Raw genomic sequence first — 22,556 nt, 5'->3', positions numbered from 1 at the left:
GGACATCTAGATAGGAATAGTGCAATCAATCAGACGCAACATGAATTCATGAAGGGGAAATCATGTTTAACTAATTTACTGGAATTCTTTGAGGATATAACGAGCATGGTGGATAGAGGTATACCGATGGATGTGGTGTATTTAGATTTCCAAAAGACATTCGGTAAGGTGCCACACAAAAGGTTACTGCAGAAGATAAAGGTACGCGGAGTCAGAGGAAATGTATTAGCATGGATAGAGAATTGGCTGGCGAACAGAAAGCAGAGAGTCGGGATAAATGGGTCCTTTTCGGGTTGGAAATCGGTGGTTAGTGGTGTGCCACAGGGATCGGTGCTGGGACCACAACTGTTTACAATATACATAGATGACCTGGAAGAGGGGACAGAGTGTAGTGTAACAAAATTTGCAGATGACACAAAAATTAGTGGGAAAGCGGGTTGTGTAGAGGACACAGAGGCTGCAAAGAGATTTAGATAGGTTAAGCGAATGGGCTAAGGTTTGGCAGATGGAATACAATGTCGGAAAATGTGAGGTCATCCACCTTGGGAAAAAAAAAAAACAGTAAAAGGGATTATTATTTGAATGGGGAGAAATTACAACATGCTGTGGTGCAGAGAGACCTGGGGGTCCTTGTGCATGAAACTCTGGGGAGAAATTACAACATGCTGCGGTGCAGAGAGGCATGAATCCCAAAGTTAGTTTGCAGGTGCAGCAGGTAATCAAGAAGGCGAATGGAATGTTGGCCTTCATTGCAAGAGGGATGGAGTACAAAAGCAGGGAGGTCCTGCTGCAACTGTACAGGGTATTGGTGAGGCCGCACCTGGAGTACTGCGTGCAGTTTTGGTCACCTTACTTAAGGAAGGATATACTAGCTTTGGAGGGGGTAGAGACGATTCACTAGGCTGATTCCGGAGATGAGGGGGTTACCTAATGATGATAGATTGAATAGACTGGGTCTTTACTCGTTGGAGTTCAGAAGGATGAGGGGTGATCTTATAGAAACATTTAAAATAATGAAAGGGATAGACAAGATAGAGGCAGAGAAGTTGTTTCCACTGGTCGGGGAGACTAGAACTAGGGGGCACAGCCTCAAAATACAGGGGAGCCAATTTAAAACCGAGTTGAGAAGGAATTTCTTCTCCCAGAGGGTTGTGAATCTGTGGAATTCTCTGCCCAAGGAAGCAGTTGAGGCTAGCTCATTGAATGTATTCAAATCACAGATAGATAGATTTTTAACCAATAAGGGAATTAAGGGTTACGGGGAGCGGGCGGGCAAGTGGAGCTGAGTCCACGGCCAGATCAGCCATGATCTTGTTGAATGGCGGAGCAGGCTCGAGGGGCTAGATGGCCTACTCCTGTTCCTAATTCTTATGTTCTTATGTTCTTGTGGTAATTTTGTTTTGTCTTGACTTTGCACATTTTGGTTCAGCAGTCAAGAGGACAAGGATTTGTTAACATTATCCACATAAAAAGTCCGGTCAGTTCTTTAAGGGAACCAAGTCCTGCATAGTTTTAAATTCGCAATATGAAATGAACACCAGTTTTGCCTCTGTCGCTCAACGCCCTGGTAACACATCCATGGCAACAGCTAAGTAAAGACTTGCCTGCATTGCCTCCCCACCCTTGTCACGGCCATTCATCAGGGTTTCGATCAAGTTCACCAATGTTTGTTTACAAGTGGATTAAAGCTACTCTGAATCATCACTAACAGCTTCAAGTGGAGCTTCTGTACATTCAGGTGAGCTTACTCAAATATATTGCATAAAAAACATTTCACAGCTTGAAAGCGAACCTTGAGATGCGTACTGAAATCTCTTAAATTACAAAAACAATGTGAGCACTGTTCCTCACATCAAATCCAGCGACTGGATTAACTGGGTGTGCAGTGCACCGCACCAAACCCAATTAATGTTTTGTTGAGTCCATTAAATTGGCACAAGCTTAAATTGGATTTACATTTTTTTTTTTAAAAAAAGAGTCCATATCGGATCATGGCTCTTCCACCATTTTAAAAATAACATATGACCAGCTCATGTACAGAATAAATTTCCATGAAGACAGTAACAAAGGTAAAAAACGTCACTTGTTTAACAATTTTGATGCTCACAGGGATCAATGTACTAGAACTTTCTGTAGTTTCCAAATCGGAGCTCTGTTTACACTGCACCTCGAATGGTACAATAAAATTGTACAACCGCTTCAGCAGAACTCATTCCAGATCACAATTCCATAATCACAGCCTCATTTAATTGTTGATTGGGTTCTGCAGAAGCCCCAACATAAAAACTTTATGGGCATGTTTTAGGATTTCAAAGACTTCTTTACTGACATACAAGCAACTAAACTGCTGCCAGCCAGAAACAATTCCTTCCAATCAGAGTCCAATTGGGATGTTGATGTTTGCCATGTTGCTACCTCCAGATGCACACCTGGAAGCAACATCGTTTTAGGGTGTGGATAGCCATCAGCGGCAACATGAAGTCACACTCCCTCATTACCCCGATACTCATCAACCTGCATTGGCTTTCTGACTCCAACGCTGCCATTTCAAAATACTGGTTCTACTCTACGTTTCTCCGAGGCCTCAAACATCCCTATCTCTGCAACATCCTTCAGCCTCAAGTTGCTGCACATGTACATGCTCTCTGTCCTTCCAACTCGACATTCTTTGCACCTTCCCTCTCGACTCCATATTTGGCCACTGAACATTCAGCCCTGCACAACCTCCCCAAAACCCTCCACCGAGGCGACCCTCTCCATATCTTCTACGTCTCCTCAAAACCTACCTCTTTGATCTTGCCTTTCATCACCATCTTTAATCCACCCACCAGTGTCCAGTTATTTTTGCCTCAGAATTTCATTCCACCAAGGTATTGTTGTTCTCACTGTGTTTAGACTGCCAGTTTAGCAGTGACAGTGAATAAAGGAAGAGATAGAATGGAGAAATGTTGCTTATTAGTCAGTGATTTGACTGACAAGTAAGCAAAGCAAATGGCCATGCAATCATCGACTACAGTTAGTCCAAACTGGTCGCAATGCGGTGGAGGAGGATTTCCTGGAGTGTATTAGGGATGGTTTTCTGGACCAATATATGTTGAGGAACCAACCAGGGAGCTGCCCATCCTAGACTGGGTGATGTGTAATAAGAAATGACTAATTAGCAGTCTTGTTGTGCGAGACCCCTTGGGGAAGAGTGACCATAACATGGTAGAACTCTTTATTAGGATGGAGAGTGACACAGTTAATTCAGAAACTAGGGTCCTGAACTTAAGGAAAGGTAACTTCGATGGTTTGAGGCGTGATAGGAATAGTGCAATCAAGCAGACGCAACATGAATTCATGAAGGGGAAATCATGTTTAACTAATTTACTGGAATTCTTTGAGGATATCACGAGCATGGTGGATAGAGGTGTACCGATGGATGTGATGTATTTAGATTTCCAAAAGGCATTCGATAAGGTGCCACACAAAAGGTTACTGCAGAAGATAAAGGTACACGGAGTCAGAGGAAATGTATTAGCATGGATAGAGAATTGGCTGGCTAACAGAAAGCAGAGAGTCGGGATAAATGGGTCCTTTTCGGGTTGGAAATCGGTGGTTAGTGGTGTGCCACAGGGATCGGTGCTGGGACCACAACTGTTTACAATATACATAGATGACCTGGAAGAGGAGACAGAGTGTAGTGTAACAAAATTTGCAGATGACACAAAGATTAGTGGAAAAGCGGGTTGTGTAGAGGACACAGAGGCGCTACAAAGAGATTTAGCTAGGTTAAGCGAATGGGCTAAGGTTTGGCAGATGGAATACAATGTCGGAAAATGTGAGGTCATCCACCTTGGGGAAAAAAAAACAGTAAAAGGGATTATTATTTGAATGGGGAGAAATTACAACATACTGCGGCGCAGAGGGACCTGGGGGTCCTTGTGCATGAAACTCTTTTTGGTAAAAGTCGTGCTTTAAACACAACGCCCGAACAGGGACTTGAACCCTGGACCCTCAGATTAAAAGTCTGATGCTCTACCGACTGAGCTATCCAGGCTCTAACGCTCCTTGTGCATGAATCCCAAAAAGTTAGTTTGCAGGTGCAGCAGGTAATCAGGAAGGCGAATGGAATGTTGGCCTTCATTGCGAGAGGGATGGAGTACAAAAGCAGGGAGGTCCTGCTGCAACTGTACAGGGTATTGGTGAGGCCGCACCTGGAGTACTGCATGCAGTTTTGGTCACCTTACTTAAGGAAGGATATACTAGCTTTGAGGGGGTACAGAGACGATTCACTAGGCTGATACCGGAGATGAGGGGGTTACCTCATTATGATAGATTGAGTAGACTGGGTCTTTACTCGTTGGAGTTCAGAAGGATGAGGGGTGATCTTATAGAAACATTTAAAATAATGAAAGGGATAGACAAGTTAGAGGCAGAGAGGTTGTTTCCACTGGTCGGGGAGACTCAAACTAGAGGACACAGCCTCAAAATACGGGGGAGCCAATTTAAAACCGAGTTGAAAAGGAATTTCTTCTCCCAGAGGGTTGTGAATCTATGAAATTCTCTGCCCAGGGAAGCAGTTGAGGCTAGCTCATTGAATGTATTCAAATCACAGATAGATAGATTTTTAACCAATAAGGGAATTGAGAGTTATGGGGAGCGGGCGGGTAAGTGAAGCTGAGTCCACGGCCAGATCAGCCATGATCTTGTTGAATGGCGGAGCAGGCTCGAGGGGCGAGATGGCCTACTCCCGTTCCTAATTCTTATGTTCTTTTGTTGTAATTGGCTAGAGTAGACTGGCAAATGATACTTAAAGGGCTGACGGTGGAAATGGCAAACATTTAAAGATCACAAGGATGAACTTCAGCAATTGCACATCCCTGTCTAAAGTAAAAAAAAACAGGGAAGGTGGCTCAACCGTGACTAACAAGGGGAATTAAGGATAGTGTTAAATCTGAGCAAGAGGCATATAAATTGGCCAGAAAAAGCAGCAAACCTGAGGACTGGGAGAAATTTAGCATTCAGCAGAGGAGGACAAAGGGTTTAATTAATAGGAGGAAAATAGAGTACGAGAAAAAGCTTGCCGGGAACATAAAAACTGACTGCAAAAGCTTCTATAGATATGTGAAAAGAAAAAGATTAGTGAAAACAGTCGGCTTCAGGTGAATTTATAATGGGGAACAAAGAAATGGCAGACCAATTGAACAAATACTTTGGTTCTGTCTTCACGAAGGAAGACACAAATAACCTTCCAGAAGTACTAGGGGACGGATGGTCTAGTGAGAAGGAGGAACTGAAGGATATCCTTATTAGGCGGGAAATTGTGTTCGGGAAATTGATGGGATTGAAGGCCGATAAATCCCTGGAGCCTGATAGTCTGCGTCCCAGTGTACTTAAGGAAGTGGCCCTAGAAATAGTGGATGCATTGGTGATCATTTTCCAACAGTCTATCGACTCGGGATCAGTTCCTATGGACTGGAGGGTAGCTAATGTAATTCCACTTTTTAAAAAGGGAGGGAGAGAAAGCGGATAATTATAGACCGGTTAGCCTGACATCAGTGGTGGGGAAAATGTTGGAATCAATTATTAAAGGATGAAATAGCAGCGCATTTGGAAAGCAGTGACAGGATCGGTCCAAGTCAGCATGGATTTATGAAGGGGAAATCATGCTTGACAAATCTTCTGGAATTTTTTGAGAAATTTAACGTAGAGTGGACAAGGGAGAACCAGTGGATGTGGTGAATTTGGACTTTCAAAAGGCTTCTGACAAGGTCCCACACAAGACATTGGTGTGCAAAATTAAAGCACATGGTATTGGGGGTAATGCATTGGCGTGGATAGAGAACTGGTTGACAGACAGGAAGCAGAGAGTCGGAATAAATGGGTCCTTTTCAGAATGGCAGGCAGTGAGCAGTGGGGTGCCGCAGGGTTCAGTGCTGGGACCCCAGCTCTTTACAATATACATCATTGATTTGGATGAAGGAATTGTGTGTAATATCTCCAAGTTTGCAGCTGACACTAAACTGGGTGGCGGTGTGAGCTGTGAGGGGGACGCTAAGAAGCTTCAGGGTGACTTAGACAGGTTAGGTGAGTGGGCAAATGCATGGCAGATGCAGTATAATGTGGATAAATGTGAGGTTATCTACTTTGGGGGCAAAAACACGAAGACAGATTATCTGAATGGTGGCAGATTAGGAAAAGGGGAGGTGCAACGAGACCTGGGTGTCATGGTTCATCAGGTGTTAAAGGCGGCAAATGGTATATTGGTCTTTATAACTAGGGGATTTGAGTATAGGAGCAGGGAGGTCTTACTGCAGTTGTGCAGGACCTTGGTGAGGCCTCACCTGGAATATTGTGTTCAATTTTGGTCTCCTAATCTAAGGAAGGATGTTCTTGCTATTGAGGGAGTGCAGCGAAGGTTCACCAGACTGATTCCCGGAATGGCCGGACTGACATATGAGAAGAAACTGGATCAACTGGGCCTTTATACATTGGAGTTTCGAAGGATGAGACGGGATCTCTTCGAAACATACAAGATTCTGACAGGACGGGACAGTTTAGATGCGGGTAGATTGTTCCCGATGTTGGGGAAGTCCAGAACCAGGGGACACAGGCTTAGAATAAGGGGGAGGCCATTTAGAACTGAGATGAGGAGAAATTTCTTCACTCACTGTGGAATTCCCTGCTGCAGAGTGTTGTTGATGCCAGTTCATTGGATATATTCAAGAGGGAGTTAGATATGGCCCTTACGGCTAAAAGGATCAAGGGGTATGGAGAGAAAGCAGGAAAGGGGTACTGAGGTGAATGATCAGCCATGATCTTATCGAATGGTGGTGCAGGCTCAAAGGGCCGAATGGCCTACTCCTGCACCTATTTTCTATGTTTCTATTATTAACAAAGGTAAGTCTGCCAATACTGGAATCTGAAATAAAACAGGAAATGCTGAAGTACACAAGTACATAATCTGCATCTGTCAGGAGGAAAATCTCAATTTACAGGTCCTGATTGACCTGTTGTGTACTTCCATAACTCGAGTTTTTACAATGTCTTAAAAAAAAGTATGCAAATTACTTTAAACCCAAGAGCATTTTTAAAATGCAAGTGGAGAGCAATAAGCATCTTTGACATCTTTGGTTTTACTGAGCTGATAAGCTCTGTAACTAGGTCCAGCAACCCAACTTGGTACGAAATTTTATAATAATCTATCAATAACCCAAGTGCCAGCCATTACAAATCTTGGAATGAGGCCCATGAATGCCAGGTTGAACAGTTGCAGCTTCTTTTATCATGGATTGAGTGAGGCCAGCTCCAGACGCACTGATCTTACACAGCTGACAGCAATGCAAAAGTACACTTACTGGATTCGCTGCGACCAATCAATGGGAAAAGCCAGTTAAAAATTGATCTTCGCAGGAGGTTGTTTCCTCTCGCTGGGGAGTATCGAACTTGGGGTTAGCCATTCAGGAATGAGTTGGGGAGAAATTTCTTCACTCAAAGGTTGTTGATCTTTGAAATTCTCTACCCCAGAGAACTATGGATGCTCAGTCATTGAGTATATTCAAGACAGAGATCAATAGATTTTTGGATACAAAAGGAACCAAGGAACATGGAGACAGTGGAAGAAGGTGGAGTTGAAATAGAAGATCAGCCATGATCTTATTGAATGGCAGAGCAGGCTCAAAGAGCCAAATAGCCTACTCCTATTTCTTATGTTCTTACCTGACCCTAATCACATCAAACCTGGCAACTTCTTGAGTTTTTTGATGAGGGAACAGAGAGGGTTGATGTGGTGTACATGGTGTTCCAAAAGGCGTTTGGTAAAGTGTCACATAATAGGTTTACCAGTAAAGTTGAAGCCTATGGAATAAAAGGGACAGTGGCAGCATGGATACAAAATTGGTTAAGTGATAGGAAAGAGAGAGTAGTGGTAAACAGTTGTTTATCGAACTAGAGGAAGGCACACAGTGGGATTTCCCAGGATCTGGATATATATTAGCGACTTAGACTTGGGTGTACACGGAACAATTTCAAAATTTGCAGATGACACAAAACTTAAAAGTATAGTGAACAGTAAAGAGGATAGTGACAGACGTCAAGAGGACATAGACAGGCTGGTGGAATGGGCAGACACGTGGCAGATGAAATTTAACACAAAAGTGCGAAATGATACATTTTGGTCGGAAGAACAAGGAGAGGCAATATAAACTAAAGGGAGTGCATGAACAGAGAGACCTGGGGTATATGTGCACAAATCGTTGAAGGTGGCAGGGCAGGCTGACAAAGAGGTTAAAAACGCATACAGGATCCCTGGGCTTCATAAATAGAGGCAGAGAGTTAAAAGCAAGTAAGTTATGAAGAACCTTTATAAAGCACTGGTCTGACCTCAAATGGAATAGTGTGTCCAATTCTAGGAACCGCACTTGAGGAAGAATGTGAAGGACTTAGAGGGGGTTCAGAAAAGATTTACAAGAATGGTTCTGGGGATGAGGGACTTCAGTTACGTGGATAGACTGGAGAAGCTGGGATTGTTCTCCTGAGAGCAGAGAAAGCTGAGAAAAGATTTGATATAAGTGTTCAAAATCATAGAAGCCTAGACAGAGTAGATAGAAATTGTTCCCATTAGCAGATGGGTTGAGAACCAGAAGACAGAGATTTAAGGTGACTGGCAGAAGAACCAAAGATGATATGAGGAAAAACTTTTTACGCACTAAGTGGTTAGGATCTGGAATGCACTGCATGAAAGGGTGGTGGAGGCAGACTCAATCGTGGCTTTCAAAAGGGAATTGGAGAAGTACCTGAGTGAAAACATTTTTCAGGGCTACAGGGAAAGGGCAGGAGGAGCAGGACTAGCTGAGGTGCTCTTGCAGAGAGCCGGCACAGGCTCGACGGGCTGAATGGCCTTCTGTGCTTCAACCATTCGATGATTCTATGATTAGTTCACTCTCAGATTGGCACCAGCTGAATTACACGCAATATAAATGCAACTTTAGGACATAACATTGCACTGTCTCACTGGCATTCAATGAGGACACAGCATCCAGCTTACCGTCTCTTACTTTGGAGGAAAATATTAATGGCAACACTACTTCAATTTAATCAATGTACTTCTTTGTCCTTCCTGCCAAGAAACATTCTTGTGGTGTACGTGAAGTAACTTTCATTCAAAACAGACCTTCGCATCAAAACAAACGTCACTCTTATGTCGACAGAACATTTTTCCAGATTCAGTGCAGGCCAGAATCCAGATGAAAGGGTCAGTAATAAACACTTACACAAAATGAAATAAAGGTAACTAAAACACAGAAGCAATTTCAGAAGTTTTACCAAGCTCCAGATCTCAAACAAACCAGATCTTCAAGAGATAAATGATAAATCCCATAGCAACTAGAGAAGTTGTTTTACCGTACCAACTGCTGCTACGATTTTGTTGGCATTGTTGTGTAATTTGCACTTTGCTAAATAGCCGCAGCATCAATAACATGAACACGAAGGGTCCAGCTTCCAAATTTAGCCAAGGACACTCCAGAGACTAGGTTAACAGCAAGTTGGTTTCAAGAAAATTATTTCAACTCGATTAAATGAAGTTGCTATCCCCTCTTTCTCACCTTCTCAAACTCCAATTCAAAATTATTCTTGTAAAATGGCAGTAGATATTTTCAAGTGGAAAATTATTTGCCATTATACTTTACACCAAGAAAAGGAAGAGAGATAAAGTTTTTTCTTTTTCCTACAAATTCTACTGTTATCAAAACCAGACAATATTAATTCAGATGATGCATATTTTCCAACAGTTTGTTAAGTCAGATTAAATCATAGACATACATTTTGCAGATCCATTTTCAAGTGGAGCCATGGGCTTGAAGAGCAAAACGCAAATGCTAAGAGTAATTGTAATTATTTTGAAATTTCTGCAGAAGCTACCTTTGAGAATTTCTGTTGGCTATCTCCATGTGAATTGTACAGGTGACTGGAGTATTTGGTCAGTCAGTGTAAAACCAGCATCCTGAATGTTTGTTTTTGTCGATTTTTTCTTTTTTGGAAAAGTCTTCAGTTTATTTGATGTAATAAGAAATATTTGAAAACAGGAAAGAGACAACGCATCACATCACAGATCAAAGCCAGGGCATAGTCAAATGTTTAACTCGTTTACAGATAATCTAATGCAAATGCCATGTCCATTACAAGATTAATCTACAAAAGGAACCAATGAATTGGCTCAGACTGCACTGAAATCACACACTTAACACTGAGGCTTTACTGAAGAACCAATTTGTGCAGGTATTTCAACATTGACATTTTCTGCTCAGTTGAGGTTACACATAATTTTATTTTCCCCTTCTCTTCCAATGGCAGCAACTCTTTCAGGATTACAGTTCCAAGAGGCAGCAGAGACTCTCGATGACATCACCCAAGTGGCCATTCTTCATGTACAAGCAAGTTGTTTGTGGGACCTTCCTGTGTTCATTGGCTGCCATGTTTGCCTATTTCAGCAGTGATTACAATTCACTGGCTGTGAAGCGCTATGGAACGATCCAAGGATGAGAAAAGCACGATATAAATACAAGTTCTTTCTTCCGATGATTGGCCTCAGCATCCCTGGGTTAGAGTCAGGGATTAAGGAGTTCCCATTCAGGAATGCCTTTTATTGACTCCTGCTTGAAAGCATCAATGTCAGATGAGTATAGAATTGGGTTCAGTTGTGATTCCTGCTATAGTTGAATATATATGTCCTGCATGCTGGCAACCTTCTGACTCAGGCAAGAGTGCTGCCACTGAGCCAGGGCTGATAACATTCTGAGTTGTGCCCTGGCTAAGACAAGCTAATGGAGAGACCAGAGATTCCAGCTCAATTCTCCCCATCTGTAGCCGAGCTTGGTTTCTAGCAGGGCACTTGTCCACAAACTGGGAAGTGCCCGTGTTAGAATCTGGTCGTAGACAAATGATTAAAATTAGGGGTTCTAAATCTGGTCTCCTTACAGAATCTATGTGCTCAGAATTAATAATCAAAGATGATCAACAGAAAAATTATTTTATTTCACACTTTAAAAGGTTGACTTAACTGCATATACCCTGTACTTGAAAAAAGGCTCTCATTTCTGTTGTTGCACATAAACAAAGCAAAAACCATCACAACAGGATCGAGGATTCACTGGAGCACAACACCACAGAAGTTCTAAGCCAATACCAATCCGAGGTCACCAGACCTCCGTGTGGTTTGTTCAGTTCTGCAGCCTTTCAGATTTGGAATTAAAACCTGGAATCCAGCCCATTATATAACACAATAAATACCATTAGTCATAAATGAGAAATCATCTATAACGCACAAGTGCTCGAGTCATTCCTGCAGACAGGCTCGAACGGCTGCAATATAGAAAATATGAAAGGAGGCATCAGAAACATTAATCGTTAAAGACAAACTATTTATAACTCACAATTGGCTTCATTCTTCTTGCTGATAAACTCTAAATTCTCGTGGCATAGCTAGTACCTATTTTTTGGTAGTTTAAAAAAAGTTTCCCTTTTAAATATTAATCTTAGATCCCGCCCCCACCCCCCGCCCCCCTTCGCTGTTAGATAAAGTTTTATTAAGTTAAGCTTCTGACTGCAGAAATTCACCCTCAACACTCGTTCAATATTAAGAAAACACGTTTTCACTCAACTTAAATAGTCTTTCATGCAGGTCACCATTGGAACTGAGGAAAAGCTGCTGGGCTGGTTCCTATGTTCAACTGGATCATGGCAGGTCTGTACCTCATCCCCATTTACCGCCATTGATCCATAGCCCTTGAAACCCTTACCCAACAAAAATCTGTCGATGTCAATCTTGAAATTTTTAATTGAACCAGCATCAAGAGCTTTTTGGGGGGAGAGAATTCCACATTTCTCCCACCTTTGTTGTGAAGAAATGATTCCCGATTTCACTCCTGAATGGCCTAGTTCAAATGTTAACATTGCGCTCCTTGTCCTGGACTTCTCGACCAGAGGAAATAGCTTCTCTATCGAAATCTTTTATTATTTTAAACACCTCAATTAGATCACCCCTCAACCTTTTAAACTCAACAGAATACAACCCAAGTTTAAGCTACCTGTGCTTATAACTGAACCCTTTAAGCCCCATTATCATTCTAGTAAATCTATGCTGTACCTCCTCCAAGGCCAATATATCCTTCCTGAGGTGTGGTGCCCAGAATTGAACTCAGTGTCCAGATAGGGTCTGACTGAGGCTCTGTACAACTGAAGCACAACTTTCTCCCCTTTGTATTCCCACCCTCTGAGATAAAGGCCAACATTCCATTAGCCCCGTTGATCAATTCTTGTCCCTATACACTACCTTCTAGTGATGTGTATCGGGATACCTAAAGCCTTTCGCTCTTCCCCAGTTTCTTGTCTCGCCATTAAGAAAATATTCAAATATGTCTTCGTTGGATCCAGATGGGCATGATCAATGGGAAAGAACAAGGATTAATACGTGTGGGTTGCAAAAACATGAAAGGTTTACTATCATCTAAATTTACAGAAGTGGTTGCACTTTGAGCTGTAAACAATTATCTCAAGATACTCTAATATTGCATCTGGAGTACAGAAAAATGTCTCAAGACATTTCAGAGGAAGTAAAGAAATGTAGAGCCTTAGTGGAGAAGTTATGAATTGACCCGAAAGATTGGTTGAAGAGATGGGACTTGGGATTTTTGAGAGAAATAAAGGCGCCGAGCGGTTGAGAGAGGAAGTTCAAGTGATTGTAGGAACCATGAGTGTGTAATGCCTGCTTTGTGTATTTCAACTTTCCTTCTCACATCTGTCAGCTGCAAGTCACCAGCTCTCTGAGATAACCCTCAAATAAAATCTGCAGTGTTTATATGCAATTACACAGTCCTCTAATGACTTCTCTGGCTTTCATTGCATTGCTGAAGTGCAATTACTTCAGGATATTATGGTCATGAGCTTTGATCAGCTGCAACAAAATTCAACAGGCAAATTCGTACCAATCTCCAATTGTACTTAATTACTTTCTTGAGAGTCAAAAATTAATCCCCTGATGGGCAGTGAGGCTTGACCGGTCTCATGGAGTGCTTATTTCAAGTTTCTCCAAGTTTAAAGTTTATCGCAGCATTACTTTGATGCTTGGTTAGTTTAATATTACAGGTATCAGTCACTTTGTCGATGCGAATGGCTGGTTCATAACCCAAGTATTTTTCTTAATACACACAATTTCTCTAAGATTGTAGCTTTATTCTTCTGGGTCTCAATGCACTTCACAGGGGAATTGAGTTAAGAGAGTCCAAGAGATTTTGGATCATTGTCAGCAGATGTTTACTGGGATATAAGTAATATTGCTCGCAAATGATCCGCCCCAAGGCTAAAACTAAAATCTATTAGCAGCCAATGGCAATGGTATTGTAATCCAAAAATCTTTTACACACAAACTCAGTTTGCAAGCAACCAGGACGGATGTGTGTGTGGGCCTGAATGAATAATTCTATTAGTTTGCAATACAAGACAAATCAGCATTTAAAGCGACAGTGATTTTTTTTGCACAAAATATTTTTTTCTAATTGTTATGCAACTGTTATTTAAGTTTTTTTCTTGTGTATAGGTTTGATATAAGTTCCAGAAGACTTGTGAAGGCAGAGAGTCTCAGGTCAATTACAGGGATAGGTAATTGCATGAAACTCACAGCAAGCACATGAGCAAATGTACAGAGGTCAAGAGGAGCAGTCCCATTCCACTTCCTTCTTTCTGCAAATACCAAAATATTTTAAAGATTATTTTTCAAATCTAAAAGTATCATCTTGGTTGATTGCAGAGATTGAAGAGATTTCAAATTTAAGTTTAAAAAAAAAAGTTGTCTCAACATCAAAAATATGGGACAAAGACTCAACGTTTGCTTGTCTCAGACTTGGGACTCATTCTCTCATCAAACATTTACAAATTAACTCGACCAGGGTTATTCTGAAGACTTATGGCTACCATTAAGTTATGCGAAACTGTCTAAAAATCATGGGTGATTTTAACCTCCATATTGATTGGAAAAATCAAATTGGTCAGGGTAGCCTTGAGAAAGAGTTCACAGAGTGCATAAGGGAGGGGTTCCTTGAGCAGTATGTCACGGAACCAACCAGGGGGCAGACTATCTTAGATTTGGTCCTGTGTCATGAGACATGATTAATAAACAATCTCCTAGTAAAGGATCCCCTTGGAATGAGTGATCATAGCATGATTGAATTTCAAATTCAGGTGGAGGGTGAGAAAGTTGGATCTCTAACCAGCATACAAAGCTTAAATAAAGGAAATTATGAAGGTATGAGGGCTGAGTTGGCTAAAGTGGACTGGGAAAATAGATTAAAGTGTAGAACGGTTGATGAACAGTGGTGTATATTTAAGAAGATATTTCACAACTCTCAAGAAAAATATATTCCAGTGTGGAGGAAAGGGCGTAAGAGAAAAGATAGCCATCCGTGGCTAACTAAAGAAATAAAGGACGATATCCAAATAAAAACAAGGGCATAGAAAGTGGGCAAAACTAGTGGGAGGGCAGAGATTGGGAAGCTATTAAAAGCCAGTAAAGAATGACTAAAAAAATGATTTAAGAAAGGGAAGATAAGACTATGAAAGTAAACTAGCACAAAATATAAAAACAGATAGCAAGAGTTTCTATAGGTATATAAAAAGGAAGAGAGTGGCAAAAGTAAATGTTATTCCCTTAGAGGACAAGACCGGGGAATTAGTAATGGGGAATATTCAGATGGCAGAAGTTCAGATCAAGTATTTTGTATCAGTTTTTACGGTAAAGGACACTAACAATATCCCATCAGTGGATAGTCAAAGGGCTATAGGGGGAGAGGAACTTAACACAATCACTGAGAACATAAGAACATAAGAATTAGGAACAGGAGTTGGCCATCGAGCCCCTCGAGTCTGCTCCGCCATTCAAAAAGATCATGGCTGATCTGGCCGTGGACTCAGCTCCACTTACCCGCCCCTTAATTCCCTTATTGGTTAAAAATTTATCTGTGATTTGAATACATTCAATGAGCTAGCCTCAACTGCTTCCCTGGGCAGAGAATTCCACAGATTCACAACCCTCTGGGAGAAGAAATTCCTTCTCAACTCGGTTTTAAATTGGCTTCCCCGCATTTTGAGGCTGTGCCCCCTAGTTCGAGTCTCCCCGACCAGTGGAAACAACCTCTCTGCCTCGATCTTGTCTATCCCTTTCATTATTTTAAATATTTCCATAAGATCACCCCTCATCCTTCTGAACTCCAACGAGTAAAGACCCAGTCTACTCAATCTATCATAAGGTAACCCCCTCATCTCCGGAATCAGCCTAGTGAATTGTCTCTGTACCCCCTCCAAAGCTAGTATATCCTTCCTTAAGGTGACCAAAACTGCACGCAGTACTCCAGGTGCGGCCTCACCAATACCCTTTACAGTTGCAGCAGGACCTCCCTGCTTTTGTACTCCATCCCTCTTGCAATGAAGGCCAACATTCCATTCGCCTTCCTGATTACCTGCTGTACCTGCAAACTAACTTTTTGGGATTCATGCACAAAGACCCCCAGGTCCCTCTGCACCACAGCATGTTGTAATTTCTCCCCATTCAAATAATATTCCCTTTTACTGTTTTTTTTTTCCCCAAGGTGGATGACCTCACATTTTCCGACATTGTATTCCATCTGCCAAACCTTAGCCCATTCACTTAACCTATCTGAATCTCTTTGCAGCCTCTCTGTGTCCTCCACACAACCTGCTTTCCCACTAATCTTTGTGTCATCTGCAAATTTTGTTACACTACACTCTGTCCCCTCCTCCAGGTCATCTATGTATATTGTAAACAGTTGTGGTCCCAGCACCGATCCCTGTGGCACACCAATAACCACCGATTTCCAACCTGAAAAGGACCCATTTATCCCAACTCTCTGCTTTGTTAGCCAGCCAATTCTCTATCCATGCTAATAAATTTCCACTGACTCCGCGTACCTTTATCTTCTGCAGTAACCTTTTGTGTGGCACCTTATCGAATGCCTTTTGGAAATCTAAATACACCACATCCATCGGTACACCTCGATCCACCATGCTCGTTATATCCTCAAAGAATTCCAGTAAATTAGTTAAACATGATTTCCCCTTCATGAATCCATGTTGCGTCTGCTTGATTGCACTATTCCTATCTAGATGTCCCGCTATTTCTTCCTTAATGATAGCTTCAAGCATTTTCCCCACTACAGATGTTAAACTAATCGGCCTATAGTTACCTGCCTTTTGTCTGCCCCCTTTTTTTAAACCGAGGCGTCACATTAGCTGCTTTCCAATCCACTGGTACCTCCCCAGAGTCCAGAGAATTTTGGTAGATTATAACCAATGCATCTGCTATAACTTCTGCCATCTCTTAATACCCTGGGATGCATTTCATCAGGACCAGGGGACTTGTCTACCTTGAGTCCCATTAGCCTGTCCAGCACTACCTCCCGAGTAATAGTGATTGTCTCAAGGTCCTCCCTTCCCACATTCCCGTGACCAGCAATTTTTGGCATGGTTTTTGTGTCTTCCACTGTGAAGACCGAAGCAAAATAATTGTTTACGGTCTCAGCCATTTCCACATTTCCCATTACTAAATCCCCCTTCTCATCTTCTAAAGGACCAACATTTACTTTAGTCAATCTTTTCCTTTTTATATATCGGTAAAAGCTTTTACTATCTGTTTTTATGTTTTGCGCAAGTTTACTTTCGTAATCTATCTTTCCTTTCTTTATTGCTTTCTTAGTCATACTTTGCTGTCATTTAAAATTTTCCCAATCTTCGAGTTTCCCACTAACCTTGGCCACCTTATACGCATTGGTTTTTAATTTGATATTCTCCTTTATTTCCTTGGTTATCCACGGCTGGTTATCCCTTCTCTTACCGCCCTTCTTTTTCACTGGAATATATTTTTGTTGCACACTATGAAAGAGCTCCTTAAAAGTCCTCCACTGTTCCTCAATTGTGTCACCATTTAGTCTATGTTCCCAGTCTACTTTAGTTAACTCTGCCCTCATCCCACTGTAGTCCCCTTTGTTTAAGCATATTATGCTCGTTTGAGACACTACTGAGGAGATTGTACTCAGTAAGATAATGGGACTAAAGGCAGATAAATCCCCTGGACCTGATGGCTTGCATTCCAGGGTCTTAAGAGAAGTAGCAGCAGGGATAGTGGATGCATTGGTTGTAATTTACCAAAATTCCCTGGATTCTGGGGAGGTCCCAGCAGATTGGAAAACTGCAAATATAACGCCCATTTAAAAAAAAGCAGGAAACTATAGACCAGTTAGCCTAACATCTGTGGTTGGGGAAATGTTGGAGTCCATTATTAAAGCAGTTAACAGGACATTTGGAAAAGCAAAATTCGGTTAGGTAGAGTCAGCATGGATTTATGAAGGGTAAGTCATGTTTGACAAATTTGCTGGAGTTGTTTGAGGATGTAACGAACAGGGCGGATAAAGGGGAACCAGTGGATGTGGTGTATTTGGACTTCCAAAAGGCATTTGACAAGGTGCCACACAAAAGGTTACTGCACAAGATAAAAGTTCACGGGATTGGGGGTAATATGTTAGCATGGATAGAAGATTGGCTAACAAACAGAAAACAGAGAGTCGGGATAAATGGTTCATTCTCTGGTCAGCAATCAGTAACAAGTGGGGTGCCACAGGGATCAGTGCTGGGACCCCAACTATTTACAATCTATATTATTGACTTGGAAGAAGGGACTGAGTGTAACGTAGCCAAATTTGCTGACGATACAAAGATGGGAGGAAAAGCAATGTGCAAGGAGGACCAAAAAAGCTGCAAAAGGACATAGACAGGCTAAGTGAGTGGGCAAAATTTTGGCGATGGAGTATAATATTGGAAAATGTGAGGTCATGCACGTTGGCAGAAAAAATCCAAGAGCAAGTTATTATTTAAATGGAGAAAGATTGCAAAGTGCTGCAGTACAGCGGGACCTGGGGGTACTTGTGCATGAAACACAGAAAGATAGTATGCAGATGCAGCAAGCGATCAAGAAGGCCAATGGAATCTTGGCTTTTATTGCAAAGAGGTTGGAGCATAAAAGCAGGGAAGTCTTGTTACAGCTGTACAGGGTATTAGTGAGGCCACACCTGGAATACTGCATGCAGTTTTGGTTTCCATATTTATGAAAGGATATGCTTGCTTTGGAGGCAGTTCAGAGCAGGTTCATTAGGTTGATTCTGGGGATGAGGGGGTTGACTTATTAAGAAAGGTTGATTAGGTTGGTTGGGCCTCTACTCATTGGAATTCAGATGCATGCGAGGTGATCTTATTGAAACTTATAAGATTATGAGGGGGCTTGACAAGGTGGATGCAGAGAGGATGTTTCCACTGGTGGGGGAAGACTCGAACTCGAGGGCATGATCTTAGAATAAAGGGTTGCCCATTTAGAACTGAGATGAGGAGAAATTTCTTCTTTGAGGGTTGTGAATCTGTGGAATTCGCTGCCTCAGAGAGCTATGGAAGCTGGGACATTAAATAAATTTAAGACAGAAATAGACAGTTTCTTAAACAATAAGGGGATAAGGAGTTATGGGGAGCAGGCGGGAAAGTGGAGCTGAGTCCATGATCAGATCAGCCACGAGCTTATTGAATGGCGGAGCAGGCTCAAGGACCGTATGGCCAACTCCTGCTCCTATCGCTTATGTTCTTATGCTACATACCTTCAACGTCAAGGAAATATAAACTGTTAGCACTGAATAAGTTCCAAACTGTTACTTTATTGTACATTATCTTACTATATAAACTTGTAGCGTGCCACCCAATTACTGCAAAATCCAGTATATTACTCTTTAAGCTTCTTTTAAGGTTCTGTAGAAACCTATACAGCAATATAAACTGCAGTAGTTACCAAAATAATAACATAAAAATGGGGATCAGTTTCAACATGTTTTACATTTAGGACAATATGGCAAGTTCCATTAGTCATCTTTGGCCCATCCAGAATGGTGCACGATTTGTTAATAAACTGTGAACCAACTTCTCATTCAGCATTTTATTCAGACAATACCCACAGATCTCCTGTTCCAGGGAATCATTCATAAGTAGAATTAAGCAATTGTCGGCATGAACATAAGAAACAGGAGAAGGAGCAGGCCATTTGGCCCCTCGAGCCTGCTCCGCCATTTAATAAGATCATGGCTGATCTGATTTTTGGCACAGCTCCACTTCCCTGCCACCTCCCCATTACCCTTCACTCCCATATCGTTCAAATATCTGTCTCTCTCCACCTTAAATATATTCAATGACCCAGCCTCCACAGCTCTCTGGGGCAGAAAATTCCATGGATTTACAAGCCTGAGACAAGAAAATTCTTATCTGTTTCAAATGGGCGACCCCTTATTCTTAAATTATGCCCCTTAGTTCTAGATTCCCTCATGAGTTGAAACATCCTCTCAGCACCTACCTTGTTGAGCCCCCTTGGTATCTTACATGTTTCAAAAAGATCACCTCTCATTCTTCTAAACTCCAATGAGTATAGGCCCAACCTGCTCAACCTTTTCTTCATAGGACAACCCCTTCATCCCAGGAATCAACCTAATGAATCTTCTCTGAACTGTCTCCAATGCAAATATATCCCTCCTTCAATAAGGAGACTAAAACTGTATGCAGTACTCTAGGTGTGGCCTCACCAATACCCTGTACAGTTGTAGCAGGACTTCTCTGCTTTTATACTCCATCCCGCTTGCAATAAAGGGCAACATTCCATTTGCCCTCCTGATTACTTGCAGTACCTGCATACTAACTCTTTGTGCTTAAGACCCCCAGGTCCCTATGTGCTGCAGCATTTCGCAATCTCTCTCTCCATTTAAAGAATAATTTTCTTTTTTATTGTTCCTGCCAAAATGGGTCACCTCACACTTTCCCACATTATATTCCATCTGGCAAATGTTTGCCCACTCACTTAGCCTGTCTATATCCCTTTGCAGATTCTGTGTGTCCTCCTCACAACTTGCTTTCCCACCCATCTTTGTATCATCAGCAAACTTAGCTACATTACACTCGGTCCCTTCATCCAAGTCATTAATATAGATTGTAAATAGTTGAGGCCCCCCAACATGTGAGATCAATCTAACATGGGGGCAATTGTCCATGGCTTCTGCTCCCAAATGCTATCCAGTGACTCTGCTGGCTAGTGTAAATCTGTAGACATCAGGTGAAAGCGTGATAGAAATGTTACACAGGAAGAATGGCCACCGAGGGGATAGGTCAGATGTGACTCCCCCAAGCCTGTGCCATTGGCTTCAGAAGGCGAATGCAGAAAGAAAATAGAAATGTGTCCAAAAACACATACCGATAAGCATTCCAGCAGCAATTACTCAGTTCCACAGGGAACCTCCCCTCCCAAAAGACCAAGCAGCTTGAAAAGGCACCACATAAGATAACCAGAGATTTGTGAAATACTGCCCAGATATTTGGATTTTTTTTCAAAACCAAGCAGTTTCGCTGGTTGCAAATCTGTATTCAGCAACTTAGTAGTGAAGGAGAGACTAACTGAGAATGCGGCACAAAACTGCACCAATGGAGGGGAAGCTTGCAGGAGGGAGACACAAATATGAGACCAACATTGGCTCTCTGTAATGTTTGAAAGATTCTCTGCAGTTCAGATAGTCTATCATTCTTAACGATGTGTTTCCATGCCTCAAACTTTGGGAACAGTCCCTAATCTGTTGGGATAAGAGCCTCCACCCAGTAACATTTATATGATGGCTTAAACATAGAAAACATCCCACAGTGCCTGACAGGAGAATAGATAAGCAAAGAGATACTGAACTACTTAAGCACAAGATTAGGAAGAGTGGCTGAAAAGATGAATTTTGAGAAGGGTTTTAAAGTAGGAGAGAGATGAGAAGTATTTAGAGAGGGAATACTTGAGACAAGGGCCAAGAGAGCTGAAGAATCTGCCACTAATCACACAACAGCCTCCCCTCACAGTTCATGTCAGACAATTTAGTGCCTTGAACTTCAGAAGGCAGACTCTAATGAAAGACAAGTAAGAGTCAGGAGATTTGATGTCTAAAGTTTTGAAAGCTGAACTTTTGGAACATTCATCACTGGAATTGTGTAAATTACACTTGATATAATATGTTGACTTCATAAAAATCACAGAAACAAAAGAAAGCAGTTTATCATAAGTCATTAATGATTATAAAACATTGTAGTGTTAAGCATTCCTGTACATAAATAGTGGTTGCAAAAGTAACCAGCCACAGTTGTGTCAATATTTGCTGGGGGTCTCGCACGATTTGACAATCATTAAACTACAGTCCCCACCTGGCAAGAAGGCATGGCAATTTGAATAATGATTGAGCAAACTCGGGGTCCTGATGAAAAATGCCAACGACAATCTAATACTTCACAGCCACAGCATCACTCGTTGGCGCAAGAGCCTGCTACTGACTTACAAGAGCAATTTATTTTGAATTAGTAAATTATGCAAACAAGAAATGTGCCACCTTTCAGGTTAGGGACATATCATAATCTTTAAAAAATTCAAGTCAACAGCCTTTAAATTAATACTTGGCAGCAAGGGTAAATGTCGCCCAAACTAGATCAAATTTATTATAATAGACGAATCATCTTATGGTCAAATCATTTGTTGGATACAATGTTGAGTATCAAGCAGTAAAATCACGACACACCATGTGCAAAACATCAAACACTGTCGGTCACTGTAGCAGTATTTTTTCCATCGTCATGCAATGTTCAAGTGAATTGATTGGTAAAGAGACCCGATAATTTTATCAGATCAATCTTTTATTTCATCAGCAAGTCCAAAGGAAATCCAATCTAATTGTTAATAACTGAAACTACATCATTGCAAACAAGGGCAAGTTAGTTTTGTAGTCACCATTCTGAAATATTTTCCTGAAGGGAAGCTTTCGAAGTTTAAAAAAAATAAAAGATTACAATCCAAGCTTTATATAAAGAAACATTGGCAGGCTCTCAAATGGGTAATGGACAGTGATGTGGCATCAAGGCCAAAGACAACAAGGTCACAGCCTGGAGGCCTGGCTTGTGCTGAATTCGCCACTCTCCGCTGGTCTGTATACCTCAACTACTTGCTGCCTTAACCCAGTCGTGAGGGAGCAGAATGCTCCAAAAGGCCAGTTGTGGAGAGACAACTGTGAAGGACAATTTTCTAAGCATTCTGCACAATTTATCATGGATGTAAAGCAAAACAAACAGCAACATTAAGATTACTGAAACAAATGTTGGATTAGAATAAATGCAACACAGTGCAAAGCTCCTACCTTGAGAGCACAGAAGATGCAGGAATCTCCCATACATTTGTGAGTGGTTAGCTGTCTGAAACTCCTTCGGAAAATATCAAGGTGCCAAAGGACCTTGGGAGGAAGATTTATGGAAATAAGTTACTTATTTATCTAAAACAACATTTTAATTATTCAACATTAAACGAAACATATTACAGAACTGCTCAATAGTTTTAATTAAGAGAAGCTAAGGATGAGAGGGTTCGCCTTCAATTGAAATACTTTCTCTGAACTCTAGTTAGGAAACATAAGTCAGAA

General features: G+C 41.6%; 1 protein-coding gene and 1 non-coding gene across 6 annotated transcripts in view; both read right to left on the bottom strand.

The window, feature by feature from the left end:
* LOC139234820 (ubiquitin carboxyl-terminal hydrolase 54-like) overlaps positions 1 to 22,556 on the bottom strand; it is a 141,063-nt gene that overhangs the window by 57,399 nt on the left and 61,108 nt on the right. For all 5 annotated transcript variants that reach the window (XM_070865522.1, XM_070865526.1, XM_070865525.1 and 2 more), the window contains one exon: positions 22,278 to 22,370. In XM_070865522.1, the coding sequence (XP_070721623.1) occupies positions 22,278 to 22,370 (93 nt within the window). The remainder of the gene's footprint in view (positions 1 to 22,277; positions 22,371 to 22,556) is intronic.
* On the bottom strand, positions 3,967 to 4,039 carry trnak-uuu (transfer RNA lysine (anticodon UUU)). Its single transcript has one exon. It is a non-coding gene; the product is annotated as a tRNA-Lys (tRNA).

The sequence above is a fragment of the Pristiophorus japonicus genome, chromosome 22 (genome assembly GCF_044704955.1).
Source record: "Pristiophorus japonicus isolate sPriJap1 chromosome 22, sPriJap1.hap1, whole genome shotgun sequence".
Taxonomy (NCBI): domain Eukaryota; kingdom Metazoa; phylum Chordata; class Chondrichthyes; family Pristiophoridae; genus Pristiophorus; species Pristiophorus japonicus.
The sequence above is the reverse complement of the archived record's forward strand: the minus strand, read 5'-3'. Positions and strand labels throughout refer to the sequence as shown.